A 12,605-nucleotide genomic window follows, 5' to 3' on the forward strand; every position below is an offset into this window, starting at 1 on the left:
TCAGCAAAAGATGGAAAGTGAAATGAAATGAATAAATAGTTGTTATGGGCATTCTTTTTCATCTAATTCCATTCAAGGAACAAATCACTTCCTCATACGTTGTTTCTCCTACCCTTTACAGATTTATATTTCCAACAACCCGGTTAGGAGCAGAGAGCCAGTTTAGCAATTTTTTGGATGGACTTGGACCTGCGCAGATTGTGGGAAGGCAGACCCTTGCTACTCCACCCATGGGTGAGCAAAACGAAACACATGCATGACTGTGTTGTGGTAGATGTGTTATCCAATAAATAACACTTAACAAACCTATGTGGCTGATAACAGATAATTATTTGTGAGCATAAAAGACAAAGCACTAAACCACAGCTGATAACGCTAAGTTTCAGGAATCAAGTACGGTAAGCTGTATACAAGAGGGAGAACCACTGACCCAAAATCTCAGTATATATGATACTGTATATACCATATGAATCATTTACCTGCATTACCACCTTGCGCAGCTCGATTCCTAACAGACTTCAGCAGAAACTGATTAAAAATTGATCAGAACAATATCACTACTAGCTTTGTAAAGTTTGATGCTGTAAAGGCTATGCGTTCATCGCACACCTGCTGCTCACCCCTGCCCCTCGCTTGCTCGTTTGAAGAAAGAACAGCCTTTCCTGCTGGAATTTTAAGTGATTTTTTTTTCACCAAAACTCAGTCCAGGGGTCCCTACTTTTTAAAGCAATACTGAAGTGAAAAAACAAACAAACCAGATACTATTTGGAGGGAAGGCTCTGAGTCCTATAGAGCTTTTCTATTCTTCTCACAGGCCCCTCGTTAGTAGAATTCAACTGATGGGTCGAATATGACCAGATTCAAATGGGGGTGACAGCGCTGGAATGGGGGCGGTGAGAGGAAACGGGACCGTGAGAGTAATGTCAAGGCTTCATAGGACCCAGAGTCTTCCCTCTCCATAGGTATTTTTTTTTCACTTCAGTATTGCTATAACAGGTATTTATTTGAATTATTCTTATCAAAATCAAATTCTAATATTTAAAAAATGTCAATTTGTGGATGCATACCTTCGGACTTAAATGATCAGCAGCTTTCAGGTATATATAAAAGTCCAAGGTTAGAAATGTTATCAACTGACCTGCCAAAAGCACTATGAGATATTGGCGAGTTCAGCTGTCCTCTCCATTAAGTGACATGCAAAGTGCAAGAAATCATCTTTGTATTGCACAGTAGCACAGAACATGAAACTATTCTGTCAGGTTAATACAGTAGATTCTTTTGTTAGTGCAAGATAATAAAACATCTCATACTTACAGGTCAGCTCAGCATGCATGCCCCAGAAAGCTCTATTCACTGACTGAAGATGATCATCATCAGATGTACATTTAAATGCACTACAAAACACAAGATGGAACTTGACCTTGGTGGCCATTCGTGGTGGTCTCAACAGAGAATCCAGTGTGTGTATAAGAGTCCCTCAGTAAGCGTATTTATATAACCAAGCACATCACTCCTTACCTCTCCTGCTGGAAATCGCTTTATCATGCACCATGATGCGTTTGTGAAGCACTTCTTTCTTAAAGTGCTGCCTGCAGGATCAAGCTTGATATATCAATGAGCTGGCTACCTATAGAGTAATCTGGTGTAACAAACACTGACCATACTTACTAACGGAAACAGTAAATTCGGGCGCCTGAGGCTAGTGGACAAATCGGGCGCCGCCATTCACTCCTATAATAAATATCGTTTAATGGGCGCCCGATAGGAAAAAAGGGCGCCGGTGAAAAATAACGTTTTAAAAGCGGCGCCCGGAGACTTAATGTTTTATTACTGCTTCTCATGATTACACATTATTTAATGATTTATACATTTTTAAATATTATTTTTAAACGAAAAACAGTACAATATTTTTTTTCAAACATTATTTTTAAACGAAAAACAGTACATTTTTTTTTACATTATTTTTAAACGAAAAAACCAACAGGGGGGTCTTAGGTTTAGGCACCAACAGGGGGGTCTTAGGTTTAGGCACCAACAGGGGGGGTCTTAGGTTTAGGCACCAACAGGGGGTCTTAGGTTTAGGCACCAAAAGGGGGGTCTTAGGTTTAGGCACCAACAGGGGGGTCTTAGGTTTAGGCACCAACAGGGGGGTCTTAGGTTTAGGCACCAACAGGGGGGTCTTAGGTTTAGGCACCAACAGGGGGGTCTTAGGTTTAGGCACCAACAGAGGGGTCTTAGGTTTAGGCACTAACAGGGGGGTCTAGGGTTTAGGGGTAGGTACAGGGAGGGTTACTTAGGCACCAACAGAGGGGGCTTAGGTTTAGGCATTAACAGGGGGGTCTAGGGGTTAGGGGTAGGTACAGGGAGGGTTACTTAGTAATTTTTTTTTTAACGTTATTATACGTTTCAGTATTTAAACGAAACATTAACGTTTTTACAATTGCCGATTTAATGCACATTATTTAAGGATTTATAACTTTAAAAAACATTAATTTTAAACGAAATACAGTACAATACATTTTTAAACGTTATCCATGCTTATCGTTAAAAACCCGGCGCCCTTTTTTCCCAGCGCCCCTTTTTAACGTACGCACTTACTAACAACTGTGAGTGACATTTATCAAGAGTGTCTGAGACAAAATATTGGTAAGTTTTTAGAAATCCATGCAGAACTGTCTCAGGCATCTTAAGAAATCATTAGATAGTGCAGATTCCTTCTAAAACTGTTGTATAATAGGAGGAGCTAGGAAGGTCTCTCAGACAGTGCAGTGTGTGAGGGGAATTGCTGTTGTTGAGGTAACCAACACACCTGCTGTATTGATAGCAGCAGGCTCTGAGGAGGAATTCAGGAGGGGGGAGGAGCACCTCACAAATCATATCTAGCCTGCACTCTGCAATTATGTCTAGACAGCAGTTCTACATCTGTAGAACTGCTATTATTATTTTTTATTTATATAGCGCCAACATATTCTGCAGCGCTTTACAAAGCAAAATAAGACGAAAAGGGGAACATAGATACAACTAACAAATGTGCAGCAGAGTTCCAAGCAGCACAAATATTGTTACAAAGCAGTAAACATTAGGAGGATGACCCTGCCCTTGCAAGCTTACACTCTAATGGGTAGTGGGGGACACACTAGGTTAGGGGGTGGAGGATGGATGAGGCAGTGACCCTTTGCCTCTGCTATCAAGCACTTCTTAATCTGCGCCAGTTTAGGGATACATTTGCACTCTAGAAATTCATGCTAAATTGCCGCTATTACCTAGGATTTAAAGGGATACTGTAGGGGGGTCGGGGGAAAATGAGTTGAAGTTACCCGGGGCTTCTAATGGTCCCCCACAGACATCCTGTGCCCGCTCAGCCACTCACAGATGCTCCGGCCCCGCCTCTAGTTCACTTCTGGAATTTCAGACTTTAAAGTCTGAATGGAATTTCAGACTTTAAAGTCTGAAAACCACTGTGCCTGCGTTACCGTATCCTCACTCCCGCTGATGTCACCAGGAGCGTACTGCGCAGGCCCAGTATGGTCTGTGCCTGCACCGTACGCTCCTAGTGACATCAGGGGGAGTGAGGACATGGCAACGCAGGCACAGTGGTTTTCTGACTTTAAAATCAGAAATTCCAGAAGTGAACCAGAGGCGGGGCCGGAGCATCTGTGAGTGGCTGCACGGGCACAGGATGCCTGCGGGGGACCATTAGAAGCGCCAGGTAAGTTCAACTCATTTTCCCCCCGACCCCCTACAGTATCCCTTTAAAGAGACTCCGTAACAAAAATTGCATCCTGTTTTTTATCATCCTACAAGTTCCAAAAGCTATTCTAATGTGTTCTGGCTAACTGTAGCACTTTCTACTATGACAGTCTCTGTAATAAATCAATGTATCTTTCCCCTGTCAGACTTGTCGGCCTGTGTCTGGAAGGCTGCCAAGTTCTTCAGTGTTGTGGTTCTGCTATGAACTCACCCTTCCTGGCCCCTCTATGCACACTGCCTGTGTGTTATTTAGATAAGAGAGAAGAGAGAAGCTGCTCTAATCAGCTGGATAAATCGTCCTCTGAGCTGGCTGGGCTTTCACATACTGAGGAATTACAAACAAGGGCAAAGCTGCTTGCAGGAAGAAAAGAGCAGCCTGAAACTTCAGTGCATGGGGGAAAGAAACACACAAATGATCTCTTGAGATTCAAAAGGAATGCTGTATACAGCCTGCTTATGTATGGATGTATTTTCTATGTGTGGACATACTGTACATCAACCTACTTCCTGTTTTGGTGGCCATTTTGTTTGTTTACAAACAAACTTTTTAAAACTGTTTTTAACCACTTTTAATGCGGCGAGGAGCGGCGAAATTGTGACAGAGGGTAATAGGAGATGTCCCCTAACGCACTGGTATGTTTACTTTTGAGCGATTTTAACAATACAGATTCTCTTTAAGAAAGTTCTTATTATCATGCAGAACAGTTCTTCTGCTGGTTAGAACAGATTAAGAAGAAAAAAACTGTTGGTAATGCGTTGATAAATCTCCCCCTATGTGCTGTGAATATTGACTAGGATGAATCTTCAAACAGATGGCAGTTGGAAATGGCACTTTTTTTTTTTTTTGATGTTCGGGAAAGGGACGTGAGTGATTGCACAATTGTGGTGGGTGTGATCCAAAGAGTCTTTACCCCCTTGCTTTAGAGTGAGGAGATGACCCCACAACTGGGGGAGGGGAAAGGGCCAGTACCAAATCGTGCACTGTAGCTCCACCCTCTGGCTCTCAGGAAAGCTTAATTCTGATGTTGTGTGGCACTGCATGTGCTGGAATAGATTCGACACTTTGAGCAGCAGAGGTGCTCCTACAGCAAGCCCTAATGTTCCGACCTAATATTTTTATTATATGGTGAAGCGGTGGAGGATAGGGCCAGCAGCAATCACAGTGTCAGACACTTTGATCTGAAGAGGATGATGCTGTGTCTGATTTTATCCGGCAAGAGCGCCATCTAGTGGCAGCCAATTTTCCTATGTTGGACTATGTCTAACACATTTTTGCATTTGCAGTCCTCATCAGAGTTGATTTTTTGGGGGGAAGTTGGGTTTTTTACTTGGTCTTTTTGTGATGAATCTGTGTTTTTGTGTCTTTAGTGTGATTTTTAGCTTTGTCCACACAGCTTAGATCAACATTCGCCAGGCTCTACTTAGCTGTGGTGAGTGTCGGGTGAGTGTCAGTGTGACACTGTACTTTTTTTTATTCATAAGCCCAGCCACACATTTTCCCACCCTTGCCATGCCCTCCTGTACCAACCAGACCGTCCCTCATCCCCCTCCTTCATGGCCCCTGGTGATGTCATTGTCTGATGGCAGTCTTGTTTATTCTTAGGTTGCAGTCTATGCAGAGACGGGACAAGGTCCTTCAGCACCCAAGGCTGAGACAGCAAAGTGCGCCCCTCCATCCCTTCCACCCCAGCCTTCACACACTGATTGCTATTAGACTAATAGGTGCCCCAGGGCCCCCAACCTCCCCAACACCTTAATCTCTAGTTATCTGGCTTGCAGTCACTGTCATGTATCCCCTTTTCTTATTTCTTTGTGCTTCAAACACAATAGGGAATGACAGCTGAATGAATTGTGCGCCCCCTCCTACATTGTACCCTGAGGCTGGAGCCTCTCCAGCCTCTGCCTCGGCCCGGCCCTGAGTCTATGGAGCTGAGGGTTTTTTAACTGAAAATCTGCTTACCACTGGCAGCAATACTAGTTGTAATTTCTTCACTAGAACTATTGCTACGGTTGCCTGTTGATCCCAAGTTTTTGTTAAAGGACCACTATCGCGGAAAAAGTAGGCAGTTAAAATCTGACAGAACCGACAGGTTTTGGGACAGTCCATCTCCTCATGGAGGATTCTCAGGGTTTTCTTTGTTTTCAACAGCATTTCCTGAACAGCAGTTTAAGTGTCATAATAGTAAGATACCAGCCGGCCTCCCTACTCATTTGCACTCTATTTTGTCAGTTAGACTTTGCAACTGCTGTTCAGGAAATGCTGTTGAAAACAAAGAAGAATCCCCCATGAAGAGATGGACTGGCCCAAAATCTGTCGGTTCTGTCAAATTTTAAATGCCTACTTTTTTCACGATGGTGGTCCTTTAAAGAGAGTCTGAAGCGAGAATAAATCTCGCTTCAGACCTCATATATAGCAGGGGCACGTGTGCCCCTGCTAAAACGCCGCTATAGCGCGGCTTAACGGGGGTCCCTGCCCCCCCAAACCCCCTCCGTGCAGCGGGGGAGCGCTTCCTGGTTGGGGCAGGGCTAACCGCCGCAGCCCTGCCCCATGCGCGTCTGTCAGACGCGTATCTCCGCCTCTCCCCCGCCCCTCTCAGTCTTCCTTCACTGAGAGGGGCGGGGGAGAGGCGGCGATGCGCGTCTGATAGACGCGCTGGGAGGCAGGGCTGCAGCCGTTAGCCCTGCCTCCAGGAAGAGAGACAGCCAGCGACCATTTTCCGACCATCTTTTGCGGGGGGTGGGTTGGGGGTGAAGGGACCCCCGTTAAGCCGCGGGATAGCGGCGTTTTAGCAGGGGCACACGTGCCCCTGCTATCTATAAGACCTGAAGCGAGATTTAGTCTCGCTTCAGTGTCTCTTTAAGGCTCACTACCAACCATATTTTATTGGTCTCAGCTTTAACCTCTAAAAATGTATCCCTCATTGAACTGTCACATCAGGCTATAATGAGACTATCAGCATATGTTGCCATTCATGTCAGCGTTACTAAGTGCAGCTTCCAGCACCAAGTGGACAATATATATCCGCATAATTCCTGATGGATCTGCCATTTTACCACTGACCTTAACCTTTAATCCTTGTAAAGTTACTGCAACCGGTACGGTATTTCCAGCATCTTCAAATGCATTTATATTATTATATCTCTTGGAACTTGGTCAAAAGCTTGTTCCTAGTCGATGAAAATGTTATTTATAATAATATTGTACTCATAACTCTTCTCAATTGCTTTTCCCAGCATTTGCATTATGTGTATGGGATCAGTAGTGGATCTGCCCACAGGGAATTTCCATTGATAGTCTCCAATCACCTGCTCAGTGTACTCTGCAGGACTAAACACTGGAGTATTGAATAAAGTAATTCCTCTATATTTGCTGACGTTTCTCTACTCACCTGTTTATATATTAATATTACGGTACCTTCCTTTCACTGCTCTAACATTTTCTCTTCTTTTCACATCTTTTATACCAATTCTTATATATTTTCCAAAGACTAGTTCTACCATTTTTTTAAGCAGTTCAATTATCACTTCCTGGTGATTTATAGTTCTCTTGCTTCTTTATTATCTCAATAACGTCAGATCTGTTGGCTCGTATACCTCAGAACTGATAGTGAAATGTAGCTCTGCTTCCTCTTCTCTTACTTGATATTCCTAGCCCTTACCCTCATAAAGATACGTAAAATATTTTCTTCATCATTCCATAATTAGTGATGTGTACAGACTTCACATAATCATAATTTCGGATCGTAATTTAAAATTACGATGCTAAATCGTAATGAATTTTGTTTGTAAACGTAATCAGGAACCGTAATATCACTATTTTGCTTAATTTTCATGGAATTTTGTGCCGACTTTAGCGGTTAATAGCAAAGCTACGTATGTTAAAGAGAACCTGAACTGAAAATAAAAAGTCAAAATAACCATACACAGGTCATATTTACCTCCTGTGTGGTCTACTCCTCAATCTCTTTCTCACCTCCTGCATCCCATTTGTCCACTGTGATTAATGGAATTTTCTGCCCTACATTTTAAAAATGGCCATTACCCCATAGTAGCTTCCTGGTCAGCACACTGTTAAACTGTAATATCACCCACTTGAGCCATAGGGAAACATGGACATTACCTTGCACATTCAGTTGTAACTGACAGCTGCTGATATATAACTGACAGCAACTGGTATATTTCAGTTCTGACCTGGAAGGGATCATTGTAAGAAGAAAATGGTGAGCCTCTGAGAGGAACTGATGGCGAGGTAAGTATGTAATATTAATTTGCAGCTACGTCATGTGTTTATTTTAAATAATTTTACTCTCTTCAGGTTTCCTTTAAGGAGAAGAGTAGGAACAAGTCAAAACATTTTTTTTTCAAAAAGACCTTGCAGTTTTTGAGAAAATTGATTTAAAAATGCAAAAATAAAATTGTTTTTAAACTTAGAAAAATTACACTTTAAAAACCATTTTGCTTTGCACTTTTAAAATCGATTTTCTTGAAAAGTACTAAGTTGGCACAAAATTAAGTGAAAATTGTGCGAAATTACAAATGGATTTCATTAAATCTGTTGAATGGCCAAATCGTAATTATGCATAGCCGTAATTGCCAAAATGTATGCAAAATTTCTCGGAATTGTAATTAGCAGATTACTATCATCACTATCTATAATCCTCTTGATTTCAGAGAGAAGGTTTCACACTCTGTATGGATAATGTTTATCTCTGTGTCACCAGCACATGGTCAGTTTGGCTACACAGCTTTCCCCTAGAATCTGTCATGCTCCTGGATGAATCTTTGTATGTTAAAAACAAATGCTACTTAACTTAAACCTTTTGGATTCAAGCAAATTGCAGATTTCTTCTCCATTTCTACCAGTTTCTTCTTGTGAGCCAATTATGCCTTCTTCGTTCTTATACTGCTCTTCTCTTCCCACTCACTACCAGTGGAATCTTAATTTGACTCTTAATTTTCAGATTCTCTCATTAGTCAGTTCAAGTCTCAGAACAGCTGGCTATGTTATGTTTCAGACCTTAATCATGTTCCACACACTCTGTTGAGATTTTTTCTGTCTTTCCCATGTTTAACAAATTCTGTACATTCCAAGTGTCGAATCTCCATGCCAATCTGCCCAGTTCTGTTTTTGTTTGCAGGCAAAGCAAACAGATTTTTAACAGTGGAAAGGTAGCCATACATCTAGCGATTCTGATTCAATCAACATAACGATCGACTTTATTGGGGAATCAACTTCACAGTTGATCGAAAGTTGATTAGCCAATGACCCACACACTACAAGCGATTCCTATGCGATTCACTTTCACTAATCAATCTGACCGATGTTGTGTCTCCATGCACTGAATGCCAAAATCGATTTAGAGTCGATCGAATGATACATAAACAGTAGCTGATTCCTGTGCAATCGACCGATATCTTGCATCCACCTCAATCGACTAAGCTGGTCAATTCGACATGATATCATCGACTGGGCATTCTGGAACACACTCGATTCCCTCTCGATTCTCTCTCGATTTGATAAAATGATCGAATCGAATGGTCGATCATATAGCAAAATCGCTAGATGTATGGGCACCTTAAGACCACTGACTCGGCAACCAACCCTCAACTTGGTGGACCAGAAACTAGGTCCTGGACTATTGTCTTCACTCTGTATCATGACAGCACTCTGGTCTGACCACGTGGGTTAATGTATGTGCTTATTTAAGTGTTCTTGACTCTTGACATAAAGTAAAGTCAATAGAATCCTTAAAATGATTTTAAAAAGTGTTCAAGGCACCTTAGTAGTTTTCTGCATCACAACCAAGCTTGTACTTGCCCATTCCATAGAGAGATGGCCGGGAAAATATGACATTTTTCAGCACACTAAAATGTTGAAAGGGCAATACACATTAAAAATGCATATTATTGCATATCATTTTTAAAGCAAACATGAAAGCATTTAAAAAAGCTGGATACTTACGACTGTAGAGGGATGACTCTGGATACTCCAGAGGCTTCCCCTATCTCCACGACCCCTCTGTTGCTGGTTGGGACCCTCTCCCTTTTTGTAGTCATGCAGGTGCCAGTAGGGTTAACACCTGCACGGTGGCATGGGGCTGCTTGTGCACAGAATAAAAACTGTTGTGCACGAGCGGCTCTGTGCCACTGCACAGGCCAAAGCTGCACATTGCGCCTGCACTATGCAGCCATGTTCTTACACAAGGGGAAGCGTGGATGAGAGCAATATTTGATATAATGTCTGCTATTGCAAAAAGGTTCCCAGTGGAGGAACAGAGCGGTGTAGGAAGATCGGGAAAGTCTCTGGACTATACAGAGGTTTCCTTCTGCTGCGGTATTTAACTATTTTATTTTTTTTTTGGTCTCATTTTAGGTCCGCTTTAAATGTTTTTTTTTCTCCATTGCACTATCCAATAAAGCTTTAAGTGGATCTACTTTAAAGTAAATGTGAAGTGACTTATAAAAAAAAAGGCATATACTTATCTATGGACAGGTAAGGCTCTGGATCCTATAGAGCCTTTCCTGTCCTCTCTTGCTCCCCTCGTTCCAGCATTGTCACCCCAGTTGTGTGTATTCAGCCAACTAGTGGAATACATGTCCATGAGCCCATGCGAGGCTTCGGAAGCACCTGTGGACCAGAGTGTTTCCAAAAACGGGCAGCCTGCATTGCGCATGCATAAGCATGCTTGCGCGCACACTGACGCATGCACAGTATGGATCCTTGGAAGCATTCGGGGACATGAGTACTTCTGAAGCTGGTGGTGACAGCGCTGGAACGCAGGGAACAAGAGAGGACAGAGAAGGCTCTATAGGATCTGGAACCTTCCCTCTCCATAGGTAAGTATCTGAATTTTTGGTTTTACAGTCACTTCACACTTACCTTAAGAGTAGAGCTGCTGGAAATGTACCTGTGGCACAGCGCCAACCTTGATGAAATCATGCAAAATCCACTTGTCAGACGAGACAGCATCCCTGACAGTAGCAGAAATAATGTCCACAAACTCATGCAGGCCTATTACGTAATAAAATAAGCAGCGCCAAACAATGCAGATCAATATCACAAATAACTGCCTAGCAAAGAGTATAAACTAAGTAAACAGCTCTGTGTGAAACAAATGTTGACCTCTTATCTCGAGTTCATATTTTATTTAGTTTATAAATCTGCTCAGGTTTTCATTGGATCTGCAAATGTAGAAATATTTCATTTAAGCACAGTACTTTGTGTTCTTTTATATTGGATTAGGCTGTACTTGGCATAGAGAACTAGAAGAGAGCACAGGTAAATTCCAAGAATAGTTTGACCATAGCTTATCTTTAGAACACGGAACTGCATCGACAGTGGGTATTCAATTAGAGGTTTGGTTACTTCTAAAGGCCAGGGTTATATAACAAGGTTGGAGGACAACACAAAAGGGGCCATAAATTAAGAGGATCTAGGACTCCACTAGTCATGCTAGTATAAATCGTTAACACTCACATCCCCTTACCATACTTAAGTTAAAACTAGTTAAATCATTTAAATTATAGATAGAACATGTGTTTAACAGGATTATAATAAAACCCTAGTGCATGCCCTCATTGTATCCTGACTACACTATTGTACTACTCTCCTCTTGGTCAGCCAATGAACTGGCTGGCACCTCTTCAGTCCATCCTGAACTCTGCTGCTCAACTCCTCCACCTCTTTTCTTGCTCCTCGGATGCTGTTCTCTATCAGTCCATCCACTGACTGCCCATATAATATAGGATTTGGTTTAAGTTCTCTTATACCTAATAAGCTTTCTCCAGTCTGGTTCCACCATACACCACAAAACTAATTTTTAGACACCTAAACATAACTTGTGGCCTCATTGATCTCCTCTTCCCACACTCACATACATGCAGGGTCGTTGCTAGCCCCAAAGATAAGTGGCACGTGCCCCGGATCTATTCTTTGGTGCCCCGGATGTCGCCCAGGCAGAGTAAGGGCACCACAGCACCCAGCATGCCCCATAGAGGCACCACAGCACTCAGCATGGCACTACAGTACCCAGCGTGCCCTATAGAGGCGCCAAAGCACCCATCATGACAGCATAGCACTTAGCATGGCACCACAGCACCAAGTATGCCCTACAGAGGCACCACAGCATCCAGCATGGCATCTAGCATACCCCATAGAAGCACCAAAGAACCCAGCTCACCCCCATACAAGAACCAAAGCAGCCAGGATGCCCCAATAGAGGTACCATAGCACCCAGCATGCCCCTTTGATGTACCACAGCTCCCAGGATATCACCATAGAAGCACCACAACTCCTAGCATACCCCCATAGTGCCTTGAAGCCTCTAGGGGGGCATGCTGGGAGCTGTGGTGCATTAATGGGGGTATGCTGGGTGCTGCGGTGCCTCTATGTGGACATATTGGGTGCTGTGATGCCTTTATGGGGGCATGCAGGGAGCTGTGGTTTTTCTATGGGGGCATGCTGTTGTGGTGCCAGACCAGCCAGCACAGAAGCAATGTAACTCTGCCTAGTAATGTACAGTATAAGTGACACTTCCTATTATTGTGATATGCTGTATTTTTGTTTTTTTGTATTAATGGAGAGGGGGGCTTCATCCTAAATTTTTTTGGGCAGGCCTACTTAGACTGCTGTTAAGTTAATATAAATTTGGCTCCACACATGACACCCACATTCCGGTGCATGGCGCCTCATTTTTCAGCATGGAGTGCCCCAAAGTGCCCTGGATCTCTTAGGATCCTAGCAACGCCCCTGCATACAAGATTTTACATACAAGATTTCTCATTGTTCTCCTCTCCTCTAGAACTACCTGCCTTAATATGTTCAACACTCTTCAACCTTTGAAATATTTACATGC

At 42.8% G+C, this 12,605-nt stretch overlaps 1 protein-coding gene across 5 annotated transcripts in view; it reads left to right on the plus strand.

Annotated features, from left to right (window-relative positions):
• The window catches only part of LOC137546444 (regulating synaptic membrane exocytosis protein 3), a 178,399-nt gene that overhangs the window by 140,785 nt on the left and 25,009 nt on the right, over nucleotides 1–12,605 (plus strand). For all 5 annotated transcript variants that reach the window (XM_068268929.1, XM_068268928.1, XM_068268927.1 and 2 more), the window contains one exon: nucleotides 122–234. In XM_068268929.1, the coding sequence (XP_068125030.1) occupies nucleotides 122–234 (113 nt within the window). The remainder of the gene's footprint in view (nucleotides 1–121; nucleotides 235–12,605) is intronic.

This window comes from Hyperolius riggenbachi, chromosome 2 (genome assembly GCF_040937935.1).
Source record: "Hyperolius riggenbachi isolate aHypRig1 chromosome 2, aHypRig1.pri, whole genome shotgun sequence".
Classification (NCBI taxonomy): domain Eukaryota; kingdom Metazoa; phylum Chordata; class Amphibia; order Anura; family Hyperoliidae; genus Hyperolius; species Hyperolius riggenbachi.